Source organism: Mchenga conophoros, linkage group LG9 (assembly GCF_057382185.1).
Source record: "Mchenga conophoros isolate Kocher_MC1m ecotype Shallow Benthic linkage group LG9, M_conophoros_male_GT1.1, whole genome shotgun sequence".
Classification (NCBI taxonomy): Eukaryota; Metazoa; Chordata; class Actinopteri; order Cichliformes; family Cichlidae; genus Mchenga; species Mchenga conophoros.
This window is the reverse complement of record NC_140534.1, coordinates 10,873,028-10,900,746: the sequence shown is the minus strand read 5'-3', so window position 1 is coordinate 10,900,746 and position 27,719 is coordinate 10,873,028. Positions and strand designations below refer to the sequence as shown.

The 27,719-nt window shown below is 41.1% G+C and overlaps 2 protein-coding genes across 3 annotated transcripts; one reads left to right on the top strand and one right to left on the bottom strand.

Moving 5' to 3' along the window:
* The first annotated feature begins 5,075 nt into the window (after positions 1-5,075).
* Positions 5,076-14,523, top strand: LOC146566801 (TIMELESS-interacting protein-like). Its single transcript, XM_085286459.1, has 8 exons — positions 5,076-5,175; positions 8,078-8,225; positions 8,684-8,774; positions 9,661-9,736; positions 10,045-10,167; positions 10,254-10,317; positions 11,101-11,313; positions 14,068-14,523. Exons 1-8 carry the CDS (start codon positions 5,158-5,160, stop codon positions 14,310-14,312), a joined length of 978 nt encoding a protein of 325 aa, XP_085142585.1. The 5' UTR covers positions 5,076-5,157; the 3' UTR covers positions 14,313-14,523.
* Positions 14,524-14,793: 270 nt separating this feature from the next.
* Positions 14,794-26,336, bottom strand: LOC146566800 (DIS3-like exonuclease 1). Of its 2 annotated transcripts, XM_085286366.1 has the most exons (9): positions 25,632-26,336; positions 23,520-23,612; positions 23,149-23,437; positions 20,481-20,716; positions 19,129-19,283; positions 18,775-18,953; positions 18,539-18,684; positions 17,704-17,875; positions 14,794-16,132 (listed from the first exon to the last, which is right to left on the bottom strand). In XM_085286366.1, exons 1-9 carry the CDS (start codon positions 25,868-25,870, stop codon positions 15,815-15,817), a joined length of 1,827 nt encoding a protein of 608 aa, XP_085142492.1. In that variant the 5' UTR covers positions 25,871-26,336; the 3' UTR covers positions 14,794-15,814. The 2 variants fall into 2 exon arrangements, with proteins under 2 accessions (XP_085142492.1, XP_085142491.1); XM_085286365.1 differs by having other exon boundaries at positions 18,539-18,953.
* Positions 26,337-27,719: the final 1,383 nt, after the last annotated feature.

Below are 27,719 nucleotides of genomic sequence, written 5' to 3'. Positions count from 1 at the left end.
CTAAATGTGATTAAAACACTAAAAATCTGGACTCTTGGGCTCAACAACTGCAAGGATCACCAGCCCGAGGAAAACACAAAATACACATGACCCCGTGACAAAGACAATTCATTCTTGAATGAAGACATTGATCTGACTTTTTAAAATTTTGCCAATTGTGTTTATTATTAAATTATTGAGGAAATAGAAAGGGGGGAGGGGTTTTAAAGAAGAAGGTAAAGGAAAGGGATAGAAAGGAGGAAAGAGATAGAGGAGAGAAAACCCCAACAATCCCCTCTGAGCAAGCACTAGGTGCGACAGTGGATAGGAAAAACTCCCTTTAAAGGAAGAAACCTATGACAGAACCAGGCTCTAGAGGGGGCAGTCAACTGTCGGGACTGGTTGGGGGGTGAGGGTGAAAAGAGAGAGGGGGGGGGAGGGGGAGGAGATGGGACAGGTGATAGGAGTTAAAGGGAGACAGGGGAGGGAGAGGTGTCAGGAGAGAAAGGGAGAGAAAGAGAGAGGAGAGGTGAAAATTAAGATGGAACAGACGAGGTGACATTAGCAGTAGAAAAAGTAGAAAAAGTAGAAAAAGCAGGAGTGTCCCTCCTCCAGAAGAAGCAGAAGCGTTTTTTCTTCTTTTCCATGAGCTTTTCCACGAGCACTTTTTTCTCTAGGATGAGGGTTCTCAACTGATCGATTGTTTCTGCATTCTCCTGCTCAAGTCTCTTGCATGTTTTCTCCACTTCTTCTAATTTGGCTTGTTTGTCTTCGAGCCTTTCTTTCATTTCTTTAGATGTTGCCTCCTGCATTAGCTTTGCCTCGTGCAGCTCTGTATAACTCTGTTGTAATTTGTTGTGCGTGTCTTCCAACTGCTGACTTCTGCTCTCGATTTCTTGAAGTGAACACTGCAGGTCTTCGTTTGTTTTCTCTAGTTGTTGCTTTAGCACCTGCATCTCAGTGTTTTTGCACTTCACGTTGTCTGAAAGTTCCTCGACTTCTGTGTTTTTTCTCAGCATGTCATTGAGCTTACTCTGCATCTCTGAGCATTGGTTTTGCAGTTTTTCCTTTTCCTCTTCCAGTTCAGTTGTTTTGTAGTTCAGTTTGTTATAAAGTTCTTGCAGGTTTTGGTTTTTCCTCTCAAAGTCCTGGAGAATTTCTTTGTCTTCTTTCTGCTTTATTTCCTGTTGTTCTTGGTCTTGAAGCAGCTCTTGATATTTGTGCAGTGTTTCATCAAGCTTTACCTGCAGCGCTCCGTATTGTTCCTGCACACCTTGGAGTTGGCACTGCGTGTCTCTCTGGTCCAGTTTTTCTTTCTCTTCAAGGATTTCTTTATTCTTTTGCAGAGCTTCATCAAGCATTACTTGCGAGCCTTCGTTGTGTTTCTCGATGTTCTGAAGTTTGCAATCCAGATGTTTCTGTTTCATGTCTTGCTGTTCTTTCTCTTGAAGGAAATCTTTATTTCTTTGCAGTGCTTTATCAAGTTTCATTTTCAGCGCTGTGTATTTTTCCTGCACGTCTTCAAGCTTGCAGTCCGTTTGTTTCTGTTTAATTTCTTGTTGCTTTTGTTCTTGAAGCAACTCTTTATTTTTGTTCAGTGTTTTATCAAGCTTTACCTGAAGCGCTTTGTATTTTTCCTCCATGCCTTGGAGTTTGCACTGCTTCATGTCCTGTTGTTATTTTTCTTGGAGGAGTTCTTTAATTTTTTTGCAGAGCTTCATTAAGCTTGATTTGCAAGCCTTTGTTGTGTTTCTCCATGTCCTGGAGCTTGAAATCCATTTCCTTCTGTTTTATCTCCTGTAGCCTTTTTTCTTGAAGAAACTCTTCATTTGTGTGCGGTCTTTCATCAAGCTTTACTTGCAGCTCCTGATTCTTTTTGTCCTTCAGCACTAGTTTTTCTAGTGCTTTATCAAGCTTTGCTTGGAGCTCAAAGTTTCTTCCCTGTCTAGGAGTTCCATTTCTTTCAACTTTTGAATATCTTCCTTTTCTAGAAGCTGGTTGAATGATTTGTCTACTTGATCAGGAAGTTGAATTTTGTCTTCCTGATCACAAAGAGGAGAGTTGGGCTTTACTGTTTTTTTCTGTTTTCTCTGAGACATGTTTGAATCTGTAAACTGTCACTCTGTTTATATCTGAATTAACTAATTTCAAGAAAGTGTTGAAATTACCTGGACTGCCTCAGCCCAGGTGATGTAACATTAGCAGACAGAGGGTTTGATGTTGCAGAATCTTTGGAGCTGTACCATGCTGAACTGAAGAGCCCAGCTTTCACCAAAAGGAAGAACTAACTGGGCCCTAGATTGCCCAATCAAACCTCTTAATGCCACCTGCCCTCTCCTACATTAACTGTGGGCTCACCTTGTAGAACAGAGTTGAGTGTGGAAGAAATGGCAAAAATATGGAGCTGAAAAGCTGAGAGAGAAAAAGAAATGATAAATAAATCAATGTGTCAAATTAACTGACATGTTAGCTGGTGGAGTGCCCACTGCATTATATATATATCATCTCTTTTTTATAATAAATAATCAAAAACTTTATTTAAACTAAGATTTTAAAAAATATGTGCCGTGATTGATGTGCTCTCAGACATGTGCTTCAATCCACACACAAATACAAAACAATCTGACCACACGTACAACTGTTTCACAAACTCTATAAAGCATTCACACTCCAATGGATGCATCAGAAAGCAGCTTGGGATTACAATCTTGTCCAAGGATATTTCGCCTGCAGACTGGAGCAGCCAGGGATCAAACCAGAAAACTTTCTGATCAAAAGCTGACTTGTACTAAATGCTGAACGGCAGCCAACCCATTTTAGCCATTTAATGAATGTGCCATTTAATCTTGGCTGCAGCCAAGATTAAATGGCACATTCATTAATTACAGAGTTACGGATTGTTACATGGAACTCAAAAGAAATAATGAACCCATCTCGTGTCCTGTGTCTTCTATAGCTGTCTGTACTTTTACTTCCAAAGTTCATCAGCAAACAGTTTGCAGGCCTCTAATTATCAGGCTGTACTCAAGCGCTTGAATTCAACCTAAAAGCTGTGCTGTCATACAGAACCAAGTACCCTCCGCGGAAACTATAGCTAATGTCACAACTGGATCTGATGAGACAACATCAGTTTGTTTGTTTTGCTTTCATAACAAATAGTTTGAGCCATATACAAATACAGAAGTGACAAAAGGAAACATATTTACAATCCAAAGTCAGACTAACAGTTTTCAGTAGCACAGTCTTTTATTTACAGTCTGCTTCTCCTGGTGGTAAACCTCTATCACATGTTTGGATTAAAAATTAGGCCTATATAGCTGCTGGTTCCAGTTTAAGCAATATGTTAAAAATACTAAATTCTTCATTGATTTGAGCTGTGGGGTTTGCTATACACTGGCAGAAAATTGTAGAGTAAATGGTGAAAACGAACAAACCAAATAACAAGATCCTTGAATTCCATCTTTTTTATTAACAGAAACTCCAACAAATTTGTGCCCAATCGATGATGTTTGGGACATGAAAAGTCCAGTCCAGCAGGTGGCGGTAATGCGCCTTAAAGCTTTAACCGCCAAAAAATACAAGAGCAGAAGAAGAAGAAGCCGAGTTCCCGCTTTATGGCGTTTTTCTCTCCGATTATTGTCAAGACTGATTTAACACTTAAAGGTAAGTATCGAGCTAATATTAATCCGAGTCTAGTTAATCTTGAGTTTAGCTCCTGAATGAGGCTTTCTGTTGCTCTCCTCGGTGTCTCTTCTCAAGTTTTTGTGAACAAGTTGGAAAAAAAAATCTGACTAAATTGACTCAAGCTGCTTTAAACTAATTCACAGAAAGATATCACCAAAAGGTTGTGAAACACAGAGAAGAAAAGAATTTATTAGAAGAAAGCTTTTAAATGAGCTCATTGTAATCAGAGTTTGTGTTGTTTTATTAGTCTGTTATTAAGGCTACTTAGCATCTCTGTGGCACCTGCACAGCTTATGAATGCAGCTTGCTAACTAAGCTAGCTAGCGCCACCCTTCTTCCATATAAGGTCACTTCCGGCTCCAAAAGACCCAACATGTTGGCGGTAAAAGTGCTATAATGAAATACATTTATGAGAAATGTAAAAATAAATGTGTTCCAGGCTAAAACACAGCTGCCTTTATCAGCGCAAAGTTGTGATGAGGCTTACTCAGATGATGGCTCAGATTTCTACACCCACTCGGATATACAGATGAAATCAAGACAAGTACATCAATACAAAAATTCACAGGATTGTTCAAAAAATAATAAATTGCATGAATATAGGAAATCTTCCTCTCAGTGACTGAGTTGTCTCATTGTGTCCTCATTTTTTATAAATCAAGGCCTGAGTAACCCAACCTTAAGTCTTCATTAAGGTTTTTGTCACATAGATAGAAAATAAACTCAGAGATTAAGCGGCTGTTATAAACAGAGTGATTAGTTGTTCTGGTTTACGTGCTGAAAATGGTTTTATTTGTGTATGTTCAATGTGTTAGACTTGTACATAGTTAAATATATGATCAAATAATGTTGAATCCTGGATATGGATTTGTAAGCAATGAAATTTGAAATAAGGGGGTAGGAACAAGAAAACTTCACCCTACTCCTTTTCGAGCACACACATTCTGTAGACATAGATATTTACATGAAAACTTGATGATTTTTAAGTTTTGTTATTTTTATTTTTTTCTGTTGTTATTTCAATTATATTTGCATGTTTGAAATAAATTTTATCTATCTATCTATCTATCTATCTATCTATCTATCTATCTATCTATCTATCTATCTATCTATCTATCTATCTATCTATCTATCTATCTATCTATCTATCTATCATTTCTCACGGCACACGTATATTGTCGGGTTTTTTCTTGGCCAGGGCATATTTTAAAGAGGAATTGCTCTCCTGGTACTGGTGTGCCATACTGCTGAATTTGGTATCGGTGCTCAAACCTTTTGTGTTTGTTTCAAACAAGTTGTCCACCCAAGGAAGCTAAAATGTGTTCTGTGTGTTCTCAGATGAACATATGAGACACTTTGACTCTTCAGTGCAGTGTGGAGCTTAACAAAGTTCTGTTTTGTGTCCCAGCTGATCAGGAGGAGGAGAAGAGTCTGACGGAGCAGCAGAGGAAATTTCAGCTACTTGGACTCAGCTCAGCCACTGCAGAGAAAACAATGAGCTCAACACAGAAGGTGACAGATACTAGTGTTAAGAAATACTCCATTAAAAGCTGAAGTACTGATACAGTATGTATATTTTATGCTAAACTAAGTGAACCTTGTGCAATATTAATGTAATGTAGAAATAATGTATACAATGTATACAATGCCTACATCTTAGACGGTGACGTTGCCTCTAAACATCAAAATGAGCAGGAAGATGTTAAAGTGGGATTCAGCAGGATTCAACCCTAACATCAGCTGTAGTGGCTCAGTGTGGGGAAAAGGGTCACAGCTCACAATCATTTCTATTGAGAGCTCCAGTAGATTTTTTTTAATGTACAGGCTGTGATCAGCTGACCTGCTGCTCTCTGTGAATTCATCCAGATGTCTGCAGATGTTTCATGAGTTGTCCTGGCTGATTTCCTTTCTCTACACTGACAGTACACTGTCTTTATATTATACACTAAACTGTTGGTATGTGGGTGGAGCTCAGTGAATGAATGTCAGCATCATGAGCTTAAGTTTAAGTTAATCTCTGCTACACTTGATGTAATCTAACTCTGACATGAGCACCACAGTCACTGTGCACCAGTCACACACTGTTCTTTACTTAAATCCATCACATTACAGTAAACTTGCCTGCTTATCCTGCACTAACCTGCAGAGGATTTTACTTGTATCCTCCTGTGGATACAAACCAGCAAGAACTCATCAGATCTCTGTCACTTACCATTAATGAAGTTTGGCTTTTATTAATAAACAGAGAGCACGGATCCGTGCACAGGAGGTATAGTGTATAATATAAAGGAGGATACAAGCAGCTGCTTCTGTTTGCACCAGTGTTGTGTTTAATTGTGTCAGTGTTCATTTTTAAACACGTTTTTTAAATCAAATGTTTATGTATACATCAAGATTAATGTTCCAAACAAATGACACTGTACAGCAAATACATACATAGACATGTGCAGCAAAAGGAATCCGAGAAGATGTTTAACTTCTAAATGTTTAAATTGTTTGTTTTATATCCAAAGTCTGTCAGTTTGTCATTCCCTGTTATTGCTGCTGACTAATCACTCAAAGTGACACAACATGACCGTGGGTCTGATTTTTCTGGTAAACTTGTTTAGCAGCCCACTGGAGACGGATACCCTGTTCTTTGAACTTTAATACTGGACAGAAAATCGTCTCCTTCCAGAAACAAAGGGTAGCATTAGAACTTGTGTGAACAGCAAAACAATGTAGAAGATTTCCTTTTGTGTCTGTGTTGTGTCTAGGGCTGCCACGATTTGTCGACTAGTCACGATTACGTCGACTATCAAAATCGTCGACGACTGATTTAATAGTCGACGCGTCGTTTGAAGCTTTGTAAGATCCCAAAAGACGCAGGAATAAGTAGCAGGATTTAAGAGTGTAATAACGGACTGAAACAGAAGATGGCAGCACTGCATGTACAAGGATGCCAGCTGCCGTTAAACCCCGAAGAAGAAGAAGAAGAAGCAGCAGCTGTGTCCCAGAATTCATAGCGCGGCCCAGCTCAGTTTCCAACAATGGCGGCAGCTAGTTAGTTTTAATATTACTCTTATTATTCTTTCTGGGTCACAAAATAAACGTTTAACATATTTTCAGCCGAGAATGTAGCTGTGTAAACCTCAAATATCGGCTCAGTTTATCAGGACACCACATATTTTCAAAAGCGCTCCGACGTTTTCAGAGTCGTCTGTTACCCACTAGCTCGATAGCTAGCCGGGGGCTAGGTCACTAGCACGGTGAGAACACCGGACTCCAGGCAAATTGTTTTCAAACCCACCGCCGTCTTTCGCTACTCAGGTTAAATATATATGAGTCACTTAGATAAATTAAAAATGTTGTTGTTTGGCTTTTTTTTTTTTTAGTATTTTATTTGTTCCTGAGTAAATCGGTTTGTCTGAGATTAAAGTTATAGTTTTTACACAGCTGAATAAACGTCAAGCAGACAGCTGATTATCAGAAGTGTGAGATGCTGGAGAATATACTCCGTTGTCCTGTTATATTTTAGATAGCAAGGAGTTTATTAAACTTCACCGAAACAATCTGCAAATTTCATTAAAATTGAATAAACTATCATCTTGTCTTTATTTTTAGTTAGCACCTTAAAAGCTTAAAGCTATAAGCTAATGATAGTTATATAAGAGCATATGCTGCATGGTGCAATAAGCTGTAGTTTTACGTCCAGTGGATGATGATCTGATTAGTCGACTAATCGCATAAATAATCGGTGACTAGTCGACTATCAAAATAATCGTTTGTGGCAGCCCTAGTTGTGTCACATCATTTTGGCTCAAGAGTTTACTTTATTGCTATGTTTGTTTTTTGCTATTTTATTACTACATTTGTATTGTGCAGCACTTCGGTCTGCCAGGTGTGTTTTTAAAGTGCTATATAAATGATGATGACGATGATGCTTACGGAACAGCTGAAAGACTTTAAAACAAACCTGTTACTTTAATGATATTTCTGTGGTACTACAGAGTCCAAAAGAAGTATCGCAGTAATAATTCATCCAAATTGTAACTTTTAAATGTCATTATCAGCCCAAAGGTTCACAACCAGTTCATCCCTGATAGAATGTAAATATATACAAATCTATAAATTGTATTATGTATATAACTGTGAAACAAACATAATGGACCATTAATGTATCATAATAGTACATTTCTGAATTTGGGGTATAATTCCAGGTGGGATGAGTGTCTGTACAGCTCCTCCTGTTGATGTAAAAAAAGAAAAAAGTAAATGCCAGTTTTTTTTAGGTTTTCATGTTGATGTTGTAACACAGTAAAGAATTACTCTTACAGAAATAAATGTCATTTTTTCAACTTGCAGTTAAATTCATGTAACTTAATGCTGATGCTGTTGACGACTGGGGCTCACACGTCTTTTACTTTGTCTCCAGGACCGACTCACCATGGTTGACCCACAGGAAAATAGCCCGCAGGACATTCCTGACTATGACGGCATAGAGGATGAAGCTTTCCCCCCACTCCCACCACCACACTCCCCAGGCCGGGGAGGCCAGGAGGAAGGAGACCCTTTTGCAGATGGTAGATGCTGCTGTGCTCTTACAGGATTACTATGAGGTCTTTAAGATGTGATGATTCAGAACTTTGTATTTTAAATTCATGGTTTAATGAAGAATCATAGAAAAATAAGATTCAGGAAAAAAGGCTAATGTGGGAGAAATACAACCTCTCATAGTCCTTCCACAAAGCTTTTTGGAACAGCTTGATAATAATGAATTTGTTAGTTCAGCCTAGAATTAACAAATGCATGAACTGGTTTTTCAGCATCTCTCTGAGACTGGATGTTTCTAACAATAACAACACACATGTTTTTGTTTGCGTGAGCAAATGAAACCTATCAGATACTGTTCAAACCAGCACATTTCTTCTGTAACCTCCAGTCTATAATTTGTCTGGATTTAAAGATAAGCTTGAAGTTTGCCACGCTGCCAACAGAATGAGTTAGAAACACATCCTGTTGTCATGTGTTTTCAATGCAGGAGATGAAGGTGAGGTATCACAGCTGGCTGATGTCCCTACTGCTAAAAGGAGAGGCGTGAAGAGACCCCAACCCAAGCTGGACTCCCACAGGTAGCAAAGACATTTATATCACGACAGAGGGTTGAAATGCATTAAAATGCGCATTTAAATAGGAATTTGATGTCATCTTGTGTGAGCTGGGACACAAGGAAGCCAAAATCATTGATTGATGTGTGCAGACTGTCAGTGTTGCAGCCAGGTTGAACACGAGTCTGTGACTGCACTGGTTTTTATCACCGTTTCACTAATAATCGTGCACAGAGGCTCAGAGACACACTGACACACAGAGTTGTTGCAAATGTTTGAAAACGTAAGTTTGTGGAAAGAACTTTGCACAAAAAAAGTGATGTGATATTATCTGAGTGGCGACACCTGTCGTTTCGCAGAGTACTGCAGCGTCTTCTTACGCTTTAGCGGCGGGTACAAATGACTGCATCTGTGTGATGATGGTGCAGCTTCACTCTGCCAGTCATTTAAAGAAGAAAGACTCTAATACCATTGTTGTTTTCATCATATACACATATACACATATATATATATATATATATATATATATATATATATATATATATATATATATATATATATATATATAGCAATTTTTTATTTTTAGATGGAGAAATTTGACTATTTCTCATTATACTGCCTTATGTACAAACAGGTAGGAAAAGAAAGGTTGTGGGCACCCTGAAAACCAAACACCCTACCCCCCCCCAACAAGCTACTGCCTTCTGAACATGGTACATCTGAAGGCACTGACATTTCCATTCAGAGGGTCTGTCTGTGTTGGCCCTGTGACAGGCTGGCGACCTGGCTGCTGGGATGGGCTTCAGCCATCCACGATCCTGAATTGGATAAGCCAAATACGCCTGGATGTGCTGCTAACCCTGCTTGTAATCCATTAATGGTTTAACTTAGTCTTAATATTTTTTCCCAGGCTGATATCAGATCGAGGGCTTCCAGCTCTGGGCACTCTCTTTGACAATATCCAGTTCAAAGGCAAAGGACACGAGGTAGGATATGATAACATCTGTCCCACCAATTACCAGATGTGAATGAACATTGGTTTTTGAGCTAAATCTGTTTGGCCTGTCAGCTTTTAATTAGATGTCCTAAATTTGGTTTGAGACTAAAAGGTCAAAAGTTGCCCTTTCTGTCGTGGTCAAAAATGAGTGAGGGGAACCAGAGGTTGGTTTACCAAATTAAGATGTCTTTTGTTCCAATGACTGGAAGTCATTTTTTAGTGGGAAGAAGAAGCGTCCTATCACACACAGCCCTCTTTCATATCACTACTCGCTGTTTTTGATGTTTGCCCCATTAGGCTGCAGACCTGCGGCTGCTGATGCAGAAGATGGAGAACTGGGCCCACAGGTTGTACCCCAAATTGCAATTTGAAGATTTTATTGACAAAGTGGAAAGGCTCGGCAGCAAAAAGGAAGTGCAGGTGAGAGGAAGCAGTAGAATATTTCCTGCAAGCGTGTGGGATTCCTAATGTTCAGAATTTGTAATTTTTTACTCATTCTTCTATAGACATGTCTTAAACGAATACGACTGGACATGCCCCTGACACATGAAGATTTTACAAGTACAGATGGTAAGAAGAAAAATCATTACTGATGGGGATACGGTGGACTAGGGCTGTGCGATATGACCAAAGTCTCATCTCCCGATATAAGAATTCTATCGTCCGATAACGATATAAATCACAGAAATGTAACATTTTCTGTCAATTCTGTGAATCTCGACTTGCGTGAAGTGTTTCCAGCTGCGCGTCATGTAGCTGGAGTCGAGTGTTTTAACCGATGCATGAAACGACACATTTTTAGACAGAAGTTGTAACGGCGCCGTTTTCTTTGTGAGTATTTATTACACGGCGTGCTGCGGGGGAAAGCCTGTTCTAACGTTTGAGTCTAAGGTTTATTTTTTTAGCACCTGGCGGCTCTGTTTTACTTCTCATCCGTAAACACTCTGCTCTTTCACGTGATTCCGTTTATTTTGAAAAGCCTCAACAGGATCTTGAGCTTTATTCTGAAAGGTTTATGTGGAACATAAACAAGCGGACACGCGATGGTTTTACCGTCGTTGTTGCTAACGACAACGCATAAAAACAGGCGCTTGTCCGTCCGTAGTGTGGTTATATATAAGAGAAAGAGAGAACTTTACTACAGTGACATCAGAACCATGAAGAAATATTGCCGTAAACAGTTTATTTTGCGACACCACGAAACAAACGATAGCGTAAAATGAAATAGACGTTTTTGTATATATCGTTGTATCGAACAGCCCTACGGTGGATTCACACCTGCAGGTGCACATAGGAAATACTTGCCATATTCCACAGGACTTAATTATCAGCACTGCTTGAAATTGTGTTCAGGTGCTGGTGACGAAGAGGTACAACGTGAACTGGAAACATTTGGGGATCCTGATCTGTTCAGCAGAGAGAGTTTTATTAATGCTCCCCAAGGGCAGATTGCCGAAGCCCTCGCTCCCCCACCTACTCCCTCTCTGACCGAAGAGCAGCAGAAACGTATTGAGCTGAACAGACAGCGGGCCCTGGAAAAGAGGCGCGCACGCCAGCAGCAAATTGGTAAGAATGGCAAAAATGTATCATACAGCTGGGACACAATATAACAGAAATAATTAATGATTCTGCTACAAAACATCCAGCGAAGGTTCATAAGGATCATCTAGCTTCATTGGTGTATTAACTTTATATGAAAATACAAAAAGCAAAACATTGAATGTACAGTATATTGCCAAAAGTGTTTGCTCATCTGCCCCCACACTCATATGAACTCGAGTGACATCCCATTCACGACGTCCGCCTGTGCAGCTATATCAGCTTCAACTCTTCTGGGAGTGTTTATGGGAGTTTATGACCATTTGTAAGGTCAGACACTGATGTTGAAGGCCTGGCTCCAAGTCTCTGCTCTCATTCATCCCAGTGGTGTTCTGGTCAGGACTCCCATGCCAGAGTTCATGTCTTTGTGGACCTTGCTTTGTGCACTGGTGCCCAGTCATGCTGGAACAGGAAGAAGCCATCCCCAAACTGTTCCCTTAAAGTCGGGAGCCAAAATGTCTTTGCATGCTGAAGCATTAAGAGTTCCTTTCACTGGAACGAAGAGACTGAGCCCAACTTCTGAAAAACAACCCCGCACCGAAATCCCCCTGCCACCAAACCTGGAGCTCTGTTGTCCTGGCAACTGCTAAGTTGACTTGTCTATCGGCTTTCCAGATTGAGAACTGTGATCCGTCGCTCCATAGACTGCATCTCTCCTGTTCTAGAGTCCAGTGGCGGCGTGCTTTACACCGCTGTGTCCCATTGCTTTGCGTTGCACTCTGTGATGTAAGGCTTGGACTACAGCTGCTCGGCCATGGAAATGGATTCCACGAAGCTCTCTGTGCACTGTTCTTTAGCTAATCTGGAGACCACGTGAAGTTTGGAGCGATGGACTCCACAGAAAATTAGCAACCTCTGTGCGCCTCAGTATCCACTGACCCCCACTCTGGGATTTTACGTGATCCACCACTTGATGGCTGAGTTGCTGTCGTTCCCAAACACTTCCACTTAGTAGCAGCAGTCTGCATGCCTAGGTGCTTGATTCTATACAGCTGTGGAAGTTACTGGATCACCTGAATTCAATGATTTGGATGATGGGTGGTGAGTGAATACTCCTTACAATATAGTGAAGTGGATCTAGTGTATATATCCACCAGAAACCCTGAAGGTCGAGTGACGAGTTCCCGTATTGCACAGTTCGTCCAAACCACCAGAGATTCCTCACATTAGTGTGGAGTTTGGTAATAAGAGGCAAAGCATGTAGAAAACATTGATTTCTTTACTGCCTGTCTGATGTCAGCTTCAATTAGGCGTAGTATTTTTGTTTTTGCCTTACACTTGTGATCCAAACTGTTTTTACTTCCTCTTTAGTTAAAGCGGAGCCAGCTGTCTGCGATCTATTGTCTACAAATCTTTAACAGTGACATTAAATCGTTCTTCAGGGTCCTCATTTACCGCAGAAATGATGTAATGTGATTTAAATGAGACCCATAGAAAAGAAAATGACCTGTTGATCGGTCTCTATTATGAGCCTTCACCCATAAAAATGTGTTTACAGTTTATAACTTACTGTACATGGTGTTATTAGCACAAACACTTTAAAGCTGATCATTTAGGACTGTAACAATAATCCAGAGAGCAATGTAGTCAAACATCTCACAGTTAGTTTTATTGGGAATGAACTTTGACCTGTTAGGCCCCCAGGGCTTTTCTGAGCTTCCTGCTCGAAAATGAAGAGGCCAAAATAAATGGAGTATTTCTCTGCAATTACAAACTCTGTGTAAACAGTCTTGGTATCAAAATAAAGCTAACGCTTGTGAGCTGTCATCAGAGGGGTAAATATTACTGCAGATGTTACTATGTCAAAGTTACTGGGACTCAAACATAGAAAAAAATGATTATTTCCCTCACCTAATTTTTAAAAGTATTTTATAGCTTATATGCTATAAAATATACTTTGGGTCACATTTAACTCCAGAAAATCATAAATCAAAATATGGATGTTACCTGTCCACAGATTCATGGTGATGTAACTGCTCTTTTAACTGTTTGGTGTTTGTAGAAATGGTTTACAGCTGAGATTCAGAGGCTTCTGTGGACACTCATGTCTGCACTTATATTTCTGACCTCGTGTTATAACCGATTAAATGTGATCTCCTCTCTTTTCCCCCATTTTTGGTGGTGTGGGTGCTTAACTAGTTAAAGTACCAAACATCTGTCTCCTGTTGTTGTGTCACGTAGGAAAGAAGCATCAATATCTGATGAGCAGACTTGTTCATTTGTGCAGATTTCTTCTTTTGTGTGGTTGTTTTTTCCAAGTGGAGATGAGCATCTCTAACAAGTTGATTTGTTCACATTTGCACATCTGCATTTTTGAGAGAAATGAGTTTTTTGAGTTTGTGCACTATATGCATATAAGACAACCATTTCCTTTTTCAGTATTTTTGTGTGGTGCATTTTTCTCTGTTTTAACAAAAGAGGAACAAAGAACATTTAAGTCAACCTAAGACGATTTGTTTTAATTTTTACATGGTCTTACTGAGGTGATGCAAAGTGGAACATGCAAACTGTTTTTTTGGTAATGTGCTGGAAAAGCTTGATAATGGACCTTGAAAGTGCTTAAAGTGCTTAAATTTGACCCTGAACAATGAGTTTGAACCCTGCAGTTTACAGTTTCATTTTTCATTATCTCAGCTTTGCCTGTCTTTTATAAATCGTAGTAGACTGAGTGTGTCTGTGTTGACTGAAACCATCACTGTTTCTAATTCTCAACCCTTTCAGGCCCTTCAGCCTCTCAGACTGCTGACATGTTAGGAGACAAACCTCCAGCTGCATCCTCACCAAATGTCATCAAAGGTTCTACTGATGGAGATGAAACTGTAGAAGATCCTGACCTCGAGCCTTCCAACAACACCTCCACGCAACAAACCAGCCCGCTTCCCCCCAAAGACTCTGAGCCCGCTGAGGCTGAGACCGGCCTCAGCCCTGAGCAACAGCTCAGCAACGACTGTGTAGAGGGGGATTAAAGTTCACGTGCAGCAGTTTCTGCTGAAAAGCTTTGGCAGTGAGCAGATTTAAAGGTTTCCCAATGTTCGTGCCTGCTCATTCGAGTAATGTTGTGCATTTCTGGTGGTTTATATCTTGAGCACATGTTCCTACTGTGACGTCAGCTTTGGGTTAGCAAAGACATTTATAATCAATGGAAATAAATGTTTTTCTTATTTTTAAAAGTCCAAATCCTAAACGTATTTACCATGTGTTGGTATCTGTTACAGAAAAATATTTGAACTGATCCACAGTTCCTGCTCTGATGCATCTTCTTTCTCCAGTTTCACTATTGGCAGAATTTTGGTTGCAAACATGTTTCTATAAAAGGCCTCTGTGTGTGTGTAGTATGTGAGCTGTCAACTGACCATCACCCTCTTCCAAGCATTAAGTGCTCGTTCAATTATGAACAGTTCTTTCTTAAGCTACTGCAGGGACATGAAACGCAACACGATGAAGTGGCTCCATCTGCGCTAATGAAAACACCATTTTTAATTACAGGCCACTGCACACATATTGAAATAGTTATGTACAGTTCATATTTCTGTTGGTAGTTCTAGAAAACAATCTTAAAATCCACAAACCAAAAAACGCTTCTGATTATTTACCAGTTCAAACAATAAAAATGTCCTTGGTGTTGGTGTCTTCTATACAGGCTCTTGATATACAAACTATAAGATAAATACATCCTAGTTTTATACATCACTTCCAACACAACCAACCTCAGGTGTGTTCATTACTCTACGGGTTTATTTTAAAGTCTGCTAATGAGTGACATGAAGTTTTATCAGTCCGGTGACCTGTCCAGGGCGTATCCTGCCTCTCACCCTATGACAGCTGGGACAGATTCCAGGACGTGCAGAAGAAAATGGACGAGTGGACGTTTTATCATCTCCAGAACAATACTCGTGCTGGGTTTTGTATGAAGTGGTCACAGGTAGTACAATATGTGTGAACTCACCAAAAATGGTTCTATAACACAAGACATTTAATTTACACAAGACATTGATCCCACCAGTGAGATATTGAGATCACTGGTGCTGAGAGAAAAGCCTTTTGTTACCAGACTTCTTTAACCTGCTGCAGTTGACTAGTTTCCTGCAGGATTGAACCACATTTGCAGTGAGTACTAGGTCTTGTCAAAGTAACTGCTGACACTTCACTGGCATTAACACGTTCCCTATCCTCCTTACAACTAAGTTTAACTTGATGTGATTTTAAAAACTAACTTTTACAAAACGTATCCACTGATTCGGTTTGACTCTGGTTTCTAAAAAGATGGCGGGACATGTTTTTACTTAATATTGTGTTTGCTTTCCTGTGACTTCACACACTCGTGTGGTTTGTCCACACACAATCTGGAGCTACAAGAATGACCTGGATGACTCAGCACGAGTGATCTTCAATGATCACCGTTCTGTTAGCGCACAGCGTGCAGTTCTCACAAGTGTCTGCTTGGAGGTAAAGCTGGGCTACAGCGTTTCTATGCTGTTGTTGCCGGGAGGCGTGAAGCCCTTTCCAGATCCATCAGAGCCAACTCTCTGATTTCTTCCAGAATAGAGTACAGACTGGGAGTTTTGCTCTGACGAAACTCTCTTTCCTCTTTGGAGAGTTTGGGGCACCGGGCTGTCTTCTCCTGAGCCAGCGCCTCTTCATTCTGACGCACCACCTCTTTGACCAGCTGACTGCGGCCCTGAGGGCTGGGCTGCTGGGACTTGGCACTGTGGTGAGGCTTGTTGCTGATGACCTCGAGGTTTAGACGGTCAGCGTGGCAAGTTGAAGAGTGGACAGAAATACGAACCTGAAGAGAGCAGAGAACGTAAGTCACAGTATTCCTCAGTTCGATCACTACACAGTAATGGCACCTACTGAAAATAGTCTAATGGAATGCTATGCAAAGACAGGCCCACTTAAGGTTTGTGACGTAATATATAACAGCAGTCCTCTCAGCACTGTGCGCAGCGTCACAGCTAAGTAGACAGTGGTGTAGAGTGGAGAAGTTTCCGACTGTGCCACAATTTTGTTCATAAATAGGATAAATTGGATACGTATGTTACACACACGTATCCAATGTAACAAACGTTCATCCATCCGTACACGAACTTTCTTTACTGTGCTTTCTAACATTCACACGACGTGGAGACTGGAGCAGAGGGGGAGAAAAACATTCATTAACACTGTGACCTCGGTCAAGTGTCACAGTGAGGTTGTTGTTTTGTTGATTTGTTTGTTGAATATCATCATCATCTCTTTGTTTGATATGATCATAGCTTGACAGCAGTCAATGCTGTGGTGGACAACTTGTGTTTGGGCTAATGTTTCTTTCTATCTTGTTTTGGCCACATGTGTCATCCATCATCATCCATCAGTAAGCTATGTTGTTAGCATTGCCTTTGCCCTTTGACATTTATGACCCCAGGATAAGTCCATGAAAGAAAGAAAAGATGTTGATAACAGTGGAAGCAGCAGTACTCTGTCACTTTTTCATGTCTTAAAGCCAAAGATGTGAGAATAACACACCGTTACTTCAGTTTCTTTTTGTTAGCTAACCTTAGGGTAATGTTTCCTGCTCTTTTTGCTTAAATCACATGCACTTATTCCTCACAATCATCGTGTGTAACATGCCTGAACTTAATATAACTTGACGCCAGTGATGGGCAGCAACGCATAATTAGATTACTTTTTTCAAGTAACGAGTAAAGTAAGGGATTACTGTTGCAAAAAAGGTAATTAGATTACTGTTACTGTCCCGTAAACACGCTGCTCTACTGTGTTACTAAACCGTGAGTTTGTTTGCAAGAGTGTCTCATGACAATGACATAAGTGCATGCGACGTTTGTGGTAACAAACGTGTGCAGAGCAACAATGGATCATTTATCGAGTGCGAGAGAGAGAGTGCGACCGTGCAGCGTTTAAAGGCGTTTATGTGAAAACAATTACCGCCCACTGTCATTTTTTATCTCCCTTTACAAAAAGGTTTGTGTAGAAACGCCACAAACTGGAAGCATTACATTTCTTGTCTTGGAGGAGAGCCTCCCCCCCCCCCCCACACTTATGTTTTTGTTTTCATATAATATTTAAAAACAATAAACTGAATAACTTTAAATGATTTATTTTCAGGAATCATTTTCGTCTCATTCATCTTACTGACGTTTTGTTACCTTGAGATTAGCTAACAAAGCAGCAACCACACAACACTTTATCACAACAAGATCATAAAACGTCTCTTAATGTTGGACCACAAAAGATCCAGTAGTCGTATGAACCTGTGATTCATATACACTCATGCATATATATTTGGAATCGTCGCCTTTAGGCGCTGCATTGCTGGAAACCTTCTAAAATGATTGATTAGCGTTTTCTGTGACTTACGGTGATGTGGTCAAACAGTTTGAAGGTGGAGGTGCCACAGCTGGAGGTGGTGGTAATGCGGTCCGGGTATTTTCGCACAGTGCCACCCTGCCAATCACAGCTGCCGTCCTGTCCCGCTACCACCACCAGGCCCTCTTTGTTCTTCAGATACACAGGCCCCCTCACACCATACCTGTGAACAACATGGCTGTGGTCAGAGGCAGCCTTACTTACTCAGTGATATTACTCAACCTGCTTTGCGCCCTGTGATTTTAATCATTACATGGATTCTACAGCCTTCTCAAAATGACCACAGGTTACATTTTAATAAACTGTTAATATTGCATATCCCTGTAACACCACAAGCATGGAGAACACTGATGTTATTAAATTACACTTTCCTTGCAATAAACAAGCAGCAACCTCCAGAGGTTAGCTAAGCTAACGTAGAAGTGCCACAAACACAAGGCTGGCTCCAAAGCACCGTCCCTCCCCACAGACTCAACTTCAGCAATGCAATTAACTTATTTAAAGCCTGGTAGAGAAAAGATTCGGGGTTTTAGCCGATTTTCCCTGCTCACAATAAATGTTTAAGGAATTAGTTTAGTAAATTTATACAATTTAAAACTCATTTTGAGGTTTTTTAAGAGAAAATAAAACTAGCGTGTATACTGTTAAATATACATTGATTAGCGTGCAATTACATCTTCCAACAAATTCATTCATTGTCATAAACTTTGAATTCGTCTATTAAAAATACACGAGTGGTTGGCCGTCTGTGAGCTGCTGTACAGCTCCATTAAACAAAGGAAAAGAAGAAGACTGCAGAACAAAACACAGGACTGACGGTTCTTACTCTGGGATAAACACCAAGACACCGTTGTCTCGAATGGAGTAGACAACAGCGTCAGCCACACAGCACGGGTCTGTCTGAGGGTCTCGTTCTCTGAAAAACAGACACTGAAACAGTGCTGTGGATCGCATTTGGGCTGCCTGTGCTGCCTGCAAATGAAACACAGACGTCAGCACAGCTTCTGTTAATAGAGTAAGAGGTGAATCATTGAAAAACACAAACAATAAAACACCCCTGACCCTGTTCTTGCTGTTGACATGGTGAGCCATTTCCTCCACTTCTTTGTTACTGGCTGGTGCTTTACCAGATACAACGCCCCTCTGCATGTGCAGGGCTGCGGTAAGAAGGCGGTGCACGACAATGTCTGCGTACCGACGGATGGGTGAGGTAAAGTGTGTGTAGCGATCCAGAGCCAGACCTACGACAACGAAGCAAATATCAGCACGTTAGCCTTCTTTCTAGTTCTCAGTCGAATAATTCTTCACAAACAACAGACGTTGGACAAGTGTGTGCAGACGTGTGATGGATGGACTGACCCACAGTCACACTGAAACTCTAGTGCAGCCAATAAAAGCTGTGCAGCGGTATCGTACCATAATGGTAGTATTGGTCTTGAGGATGAGCACCAGTGGAGAAGTACAGAGCCTGTGACATAGCAGTGGTGGCCATCATTCTGAACAACCTGTTCACCAAGGGGTCCTGTGGGTCCACAGCTCGGTCCAGTGAGGCAGCTAAAGCCTTGTTGGACCTGAAGGAACAGAGCCAGAAACCAGGGATGAGTGAGGCCTCTCATCTCAGCAGTCAGTGACACAAAGCTACTTGCATCACCATGTCTCTTGTCCTGGGACCGGTTCTGCTGTTGGTTTAACCCCCCCCCCCCCCCCCCCCCCCCCCACAATCCTCCAACCGCACATTCATATTTTGTTTTCAAACTCCATTGCAGTTCATTCCACGCCTCAGATCCTCAGACCTTTTGTAAACAGTTAAACAAATAAAAGTTAACTGTAATAGATTACAGGTTGTAATTAAATAAATCACTGCCTCTTTTAAAAAACAGAAAAACAAACCATCTTTAATTATTTGAGTTGTTTGTTTTGTTCCCGTGTGAGAATATTCAACACTGCTCTCTGTGCAAAACGGGTTTAAAAGCATAAACAGCTGTGGGATCCTGTTTGTCCGGGATTTGAACCGGGGAACAAACTGCGGCAGGATCAGCGTTGTGCCGAGGTCGGCATCGCCGACAGCATGTGTTCCCCCTGCGTGGCGAGCGTTCGCTGGGCACGGAGTGTGGATCCAGGTTACGCCGCCTCCATTACAAACAGTCAGACGTGGAAGTAGTGATGTTTTAGTTTTGTAAAAAAGTGAAACCTGAGTGTCGTTACATTACCATTCAGTTTAAGGGTTACAACAGAAAATGAAATATTTATTGTCCTCTCGTGGTATCAGACGGGATTATTTTAACAAACGAAGGACATTTTGCCTGATAATTATATTTATCCTGTAACTTTACTGTGTAAAGAGCTAAAACCTCCAAAGTTTCAGGAGTAGTTAGTCGTTATAAGAAGTGTTTGTGAACTGAAAATCAAGAATGTGGGATCCTGTTTGTCCGTGATTTGGACAGCCCAGCGTGTGCTCCCGACGCAGGGGAAACTAATTCTGTCGGGGAGACCGACCTTGCCACGACAGCTGTTGTGAAGCTGAAGCCAAAGGCAAGATATGCTTCATCATATGTTCTAGTCTTTGGTTTGGAAGCATATTTGGCTTCAACCTCAACCTGAGCTGAAGGAACATGTCTTCTTCTTGTCTGACTGCTCATGTGACACCTGAGTGTGTCCCCGTGTTATCAAACATTTCAGGTTCACACACTTGTGTGTCTGAACATGATGTGCGTTGGACTACAATATGCATTTCCTCAGTTTCTATACTGAACAGTCAAAAACATTACCTGGTGTCAATGGTGAAACCTTTGGCCTTTGCAGTGTCCACCAGCTGGTTGAATAGCTCCTGTTGTGGTGGTGGGTGACACCTTAGAAGGGCCTGGTTGGGGAAAGCTTCCTGGATCTTGCGGGCCACCCAGTGGTTGGCGTAAATCATGCACTCTGCCACGGTCTCATGGACCTCCAGGGGCTGACGAGGGACCAGGGCCGTAATGTTCCTCTCCTCATCCAGCTGGGCACCCACCTGAAAAGGGAAAATGCTTCTAACGTGACTTCAATGAAAAAGAATATGAAAATGCATCAGTGGGCCACATTTTACTACAGTTTACTTTAACTCAGTTGAACATGCACCATTCCACCGGAACAAATGCTGCACGGAGAACCAAATGTGAATGAATCTCAACCTGAAAACAGTCTACTGTCTTTCCTACGTTCAGCTCTCTATCATACCAGTAAGAACACATATCCCTAACAGGCACACAGCTCTGCTCATGGGCACAGAAACTCCACCGATCTGCTGTTCATGCTTTTTGTTTATAGTGGACAGCCAATCAGAGTTTAAGTTAGCTCAAAGGAAATGTGCCTTAAAGAGAGAACAAAACTTTTCTCAGACTAAGGATGAACTGAGGGGACCCAAAGCACTTCAGCAGGAACCAAAAGAAGCCAGAAAGTTTGGATTTGAACACAGTTTTGGCCGTTTTATATAATAGATCAAGATGAAACATCTGTTGTCCTTATCCTTCAGGACAACTGATGTTTCACCAGCGGTCAATAATCCAGCTTTGTCAAGATAAGAACTTGATTTTTGGGTGGCAGCTCAATCATTAAACACACTTTTAGAAATATATTGGTTTTTCCACTATCCCAGAAGCAACCCGAGAGAATCATTTTTACTTCATATCAATATTCTGTGTGCGTACAGCCATAACAGGAATGCAATAACTGAATAATAAATAAATCCAAGACATCCTATTAGAGAGCATCTTATAGAACAACAGGAATTGTCCATATGAGGTTTTAACAGATGGCCGACCAGCCGCTGTAGATAAATGGCTGTGATCTAATGTGAAAACTGTCAGTGGTTTCACAGTGGAGTGCTTGGTTTCTTTATTCCAATATTCTCACTGAAATGACTTTCTGATAAAATGTTTTCTGCTGAGGAACGTGTTCTGCTTAGACGCCTGATTTTAAAAATAACGTCTCTATTAGACCGTACTATAATTTATTATCGATGAAAAGAAATATATGGTATCCATCTGTAATTCTGTAAATAACACAGCAAAAAACCAAACTAAACATAAAGACCTGGAAGACTCCTGCGTCTAAATTCATTCAGTTATTGTACTGAGTCCTGAACATGTTAGAAATATGGTATCTAAGCAGATTCTTACTCTGGATGGCATTACCTTGGCCTCCAGTAACGCTGTGAGGAACCTTGGAGTCATGTTTGACCAGGACATGTCCTTCAATGCACATATTAAACAAATATGTAAGACTGCGTTCTTCCATTTGTGCAACATCTCTAAAGTTAGAAATATCCTGTCTCAGAGTGACGCTGAAAAACTAGTTCATGCATTTATTACTTCCAGGCTGGACGACTGTAATTCATTATTATCAGGATGTCCAAAAAACTCGCTGAAAAGCCTTCAGCTGATCCAAAATGCTGCAGCAAGAGTCCTGACAGGGACTAGAAAGAGAGAGCAGATTCCCTTCATTGGCTTCCTGTTAAATCCAGAATTCAAAATCCTGCTCCTCACATACAAGGTCTTAAATAATCAGGCCCCATCTTATCTTAATGACCTTGTAGTACCATATCACCCTATTAGAGCACTTCGCTCTCGCTCTGCAGGCCTACTTGTTGTTCCTAGAGTATTTAAAAGTAGAATGGGAGGCAGAGCCTTCAGTTTTCAGGCCCCTCTTCTGTGGAACCAGCTTCCAGTTTGGATTCAGGAGACAGACACTATCTCTACTTTTAAGATTAGGCTTCAAACTTTCCTTTTTGCTAAAGCATATAGTTAGGGCTGGACCAGGTGACCCTGAATCCTCCCTTAGTTATGCTGCAATAGACCGTGGCAGCTGGGGGATTCTCATGATGACGCCGAACATCATCATCACCTCTTTGTCATCATTATCACTGACTACATGTTTATAGACCAATCTCCATTTAATCATTAGTTATCATTAATCCCTGGCCCTTTTCCACAGGTGTCTTTTGACCTGATTTCCTCCCCTCGGCTGTATGAAGTGTTTCGGGGTGACTGATACTGAATTTTCTAACCATGATGTCATCTGACAAAATGACCAAACACAGAGGTTAAGTCAAACTTTCACTTAGACAGAAGCTTAGAAGGGAGAATCTTCTGCAGCTGAAATGTGCGAGAAAGATAGTGGTTCCAGTTTTTAATGTGCAGAATGGATTTCTCTCCACTGAAGCTATGTGCACGGTTTACTTTGTTTGATTCACTTCAGATTCATTGAATCATTTTGTGTCGTATGTTAGACGTCAGTAATGACGATGTGTTAGGGTTAGACACTCAGCTATAACATGCTTACGCTTTCAATTAAGAACATGAACCTTAAATGTTTGCAGTCTTTATTTATATAGTCTTACTGTTAAGTACACACATTACCAAAACACACAAAATACTCTATGAAGATACAAGAAACCAATCATACCTCCACTCCTTCCAGCTCCAGCGCTCCTCCTCTGTCCCTCTTTGCCCGAAGATGTCTGGCTACATGTGTGAGCATCTCAAGTGCCTCAGTGAGTTGAGCTAGCTTAGAACCCTTTTCCTGAGGACCCAGGTTGGCCAGTTCCGCTACCTCAACCTGTTCTCCGTTGAGGAGCGCCTGAGCCAGCTCGTAGTGGAGCTGATAGGAGGAGCGGATGAGTGTACGACCATACCAGACCTCTTGGACTTCAAGGGATTCTGCGTCAAGCTCCCAAAGCACGCTCATTGCATACCTGAATTTGAAAGTGTCAGTTACACAACTAGCATGCATTTTAAGCATATGAAAATGAAACGTGTGATGGGAAGTCTACTAACCTGTCAGCACCTCCCAGCAGTGAGCAAAGGTCTGCGCTGAGAATAGCAGGCAGCATGTCGTACCTGCGGTCTGCCAGGTAGTAGGTTGTAGCCCTTAAGAAGTGACATAATAAATATAAAAAGGCAATGAGATCAAAGCAGCAGCTTTATCATCTTCTTTCTAATCAAAAGTGAGACATAATTTGAAAATAAGTACTAAATATTCAGAGTTTGTTCCACCTTTGTCATTTTCATCCTTCTGTTTATTAATAAGTCAGGAAGGATGAAATAAATAAGCAAAATGTTTTTCTTATGATTTAATAAATATTCCCCATTTTCTGAAATAGAATTTAAGGCTTCAAACCACAATCATGAGATTTTAATTTACTTCTTTAAAGTGTGGAGGCGAGCTGGACAGGTGGGTGATCTGCACGCTGCTTTGTGGACAGCTATGAAATGTAAAATGGAATTTTAGAGTAAGTCAGAGAGAAAGCAGAGGACCAAAACTACATTAAAAATCACAACATAAAAAATATATAGTAAGATTTCAGTATTATTTTATAAGTGCACGTTGTTAACAGTCTACACGGAGTTTCTCTCCTCACTCGGCTCTCAATCATCTTCTGTACATGCTGCTGCTGCTGCTGCTGCTGCCTTTAAAAAACGACATGCACTTCATGGACCTTCTTACTAATTTATCTGCAGACTACACTTTATCAGATACATTTTATTAGCACTGGGTTAGACACTTCTGCCTTCTGAACACTCCTTTCTTCACTTCCAAGACTCAACAAGGTGCTGAAAGAATTCCGTAGAGATTTTGGATTATAGCGAGATTACACCGAGATGACAGCAGAATGCATTTGCTGCAGATTTGTCGGCCGTTCAGCTGTGACACAAATTTTTTTGGGCTGCTTCCCTGTCACATGGTGTCATCGCTGCATGTTCCCAGGAAGGAAAATTTGTGGAGATCAAGTGCAAGCATTACTTTTGCAGCCCCGACCTTCACTTCATTTACTGCAGATATTTTAAACTCAGTTTTATTCATTTGTACAATACAGCACAAAATAAATAAATAAATCAGAACATGTGCATATATCTGGACATAAACACAGATGAATATCTTCTTGTTCTATTACTGTGGTTCAACTGTCTTGTATCATCATCCTCTTTATTAATAAGATGCACTGAAAGCCAATTATAGACAAACCATTAACATCAGGTACTCAAGGTCACATGCCATCATGTGACCTCCGGTGTTTTCCTGACACCCGTAACTGTACAAAGGGGATCTGAAAACAAATGATGTGTGACACACTGTTCTTTACTTCTACCACTCAGTAGAATAAAACTAATTTAGTTGGAAGCGGACTCATTTTTCCTTTTTTTGCTGCATGACCTTCTGGTTGAATGTTGTGTACAAGTATGGCTGCCATGTCCCGTAGTAATATATGTTTATGAAGGCCACAGTGAAAATCACTCAGGCTTTCCCACAGCGGAAACATTCCCCTGTCCTGTTAATGGTATCGTACTCAAAATGAGCACAAGTTCTTCGTAACAACATGGACCACTGTGTTCTGTGTGTAGCAGTTCTCTACTGTGAGAACCCCAACCACCTTTTAGCACGACCAGCATTCGTCCATTCGCACACATATTCATACAGCGCGTTAGTCTATACCTTTAAGCATTTTCTCTCACATGCACACTCACACTAACGGATGCATCCAGGGAAATTTGGGGGTTAAGTATTTTGTGCAAGGTGACTTTAACATGAAGCCCGAAGGCACCAGGGATTGAACCAACAACGTGCTGACCATTGGTTCAATTCCTGGTGCCAGTGATACTTTCAAAGCCATCATGGACCCTGTGAAGTCCTTCTACATGTGATTAAATGATAGACATTTAAGGCTTAATGCTTCACATCAGACACGAGCCTTATTTAAGGTGGCCCTCTGTGTTATTTATAATTGCGCTACAAGGCATGCTGCTGATGCAACATTAATTCAGGCAACAACTTTCTTGCCTCTTTGTACTTCTGAAAGTTCCTCTGAACACTTATGCAAGATGCTGTAATTTTCTTTTATCCTTTTATATCCCACCTACTCTACCCAACCACTCCAACCAGTTCCTCACCTTGAACGTGCCTCCAAGTCTGTGAGCGAACCCTCTTTGACAAAGTGAGTGACATCAGCAATGTGAACTCCCAGCTCCAGCCTTCTGTTGGGGAGCTTGTGTACAGACAGCGTGTCGTCTACATCTTCACAGCCGCGTGGATCGATGCTGAACACCAGGCGACTGTCCCTAAGATCCCGCCGCTCTGCCACCTCAGAGGGGTCTACCGTCCACGGCTTCTCCAGAGAGTTGACCGGCATCTCTCTCAGCTGATGGCAGACGGACAGGCACAGCTAAACAGCCGCATAGTCTTTTGAACTTTTCACATTTTGTTATGATTCTATACAAAACATTAATAATAATAATAATAATAATACATTTTATTAAGCGCCTTTCAAAACACTCAAGGACACTTTACACAAAGACAAAGCAAAACAGTGTTTCACTTTCAGTTGCTCCCTTGTCACAAGGGGTCACCACACCTGATAGCTCAGCATCTTTTGATACGGCAGAGTTTTATACCAGATGCCCTTCCAGGCACAACCCTGATTTGTATCTCCGGTTGCAATCGAACCAGTGACATTTTGCCTGCAAGCCAGTGTGTAAACCACTGATGAAAAAAGGAAAGAATGAACTATTCCACATATTTAATGATTCTTTAATATTTTGTTGATTTGATAATAATAATAATAATAATAATGGATTGGATTTATATAGCGCTTTCCAAGGCACCCAAAGCGCTTTACAATGCCACTATTCATTCACTCTCACATTCACACACTGGTGGAGGCAGCTACAGTTGTAGCCACAGCTGCCCTGGGGCAGACTGACAGAAGCGAGGCTGCCATATCGCACCATCGGCCCCTCTGGACAACAATAGCTATATTGCAATCTTTAAAACCTTTGGTTACTATGGTAACTCTCTGATAACCAAGCACTCTCTGATGTGACCAATCACAGAAGCTCTACTGCCACCCCCTTTATAACATAAAAAGTTATGAATGATGTTCCAGTCTATGATAGTGGACTCATCTGTGCTTGTCCTTTGTTACAGCCCATTGCAACCCTTACACTCCTTACAGTGGAAATGCAGTTGTCTTCAGGTGTTGCCTAGGTTTAACTGCCGATTGTCTACACCTGGTGAGGTGTGGCTAAAGGCGTTCCTGAAGTGGTCTAGTCCAATCACCTTCTCCAGGCCAATCAGCATTCATGCTGTGTCCTCGGTTATTCTTCCTTGTACACGCCTCATCTCATCACTCATGCTCCATTCAACCATTCCACCACCAGCTTCCAGGCTCTCGGGGCTCCTGCTCTAATCCTTTTCACAGACGGGGTTCTGTTCCGCTGAGATAGGCCATCTGAGTCTAACGGCAAATCACCTGTTTAAATTCTGTTCATCAGTAAATCAATTTCATTCTTTCAAATAACCTCTCCTTATTAAAATATCTGTACTGTATTTAGTGATGAACAATTGTTAAACTCTGGTGTTTGCTCCCATAATTTCCCTTTTATTTTGACGCTCTCTGCTCTTTCCTCTTTCACCTGATCTCTGACTGCGATTGTTTGGAGGTGAAAACCAAACATCACCTGGGTTTCAGAAAACCAGAGTTACCCTGGTAAGCAACCATTCTCTGTATCTCACTATGGGAGATATAATCTACTTCCAGGTTGTAAGTTCTTTATCCTTAACAAGGTATGGAGCAGGGTAAGCCCACACTAAGGACTGAGTGTGCCAGTGAGGATGCAATAATATCAAAAACGCATAACCTAACAAATGTAATAGATGGTCCTCTGGTGAGCTGTGAAGGTCACACTCTCAGTAGCCTTCAACAGCCACACAGACAGATACACTCAACAAAACAGGAACACACAGATGCTTCAATCTATGCAAAGGAGTGCAAGACACAGAAAAGCGCTATATATGGCTACATTTTCAGCAATTTACCGTTTAAAAGTGGGCCCTGCATAAACAGGATGTGGACCAATTGGTGCATTCCCAAAGTAAATGTGATACGAAAGAGTAGCTAAATGCAGTTTAATAAATGGAAAATAATCCTCTCTTATTTAGCTAATCCTGAAGGAAACATAACACATGTGGAACAGAGTTAG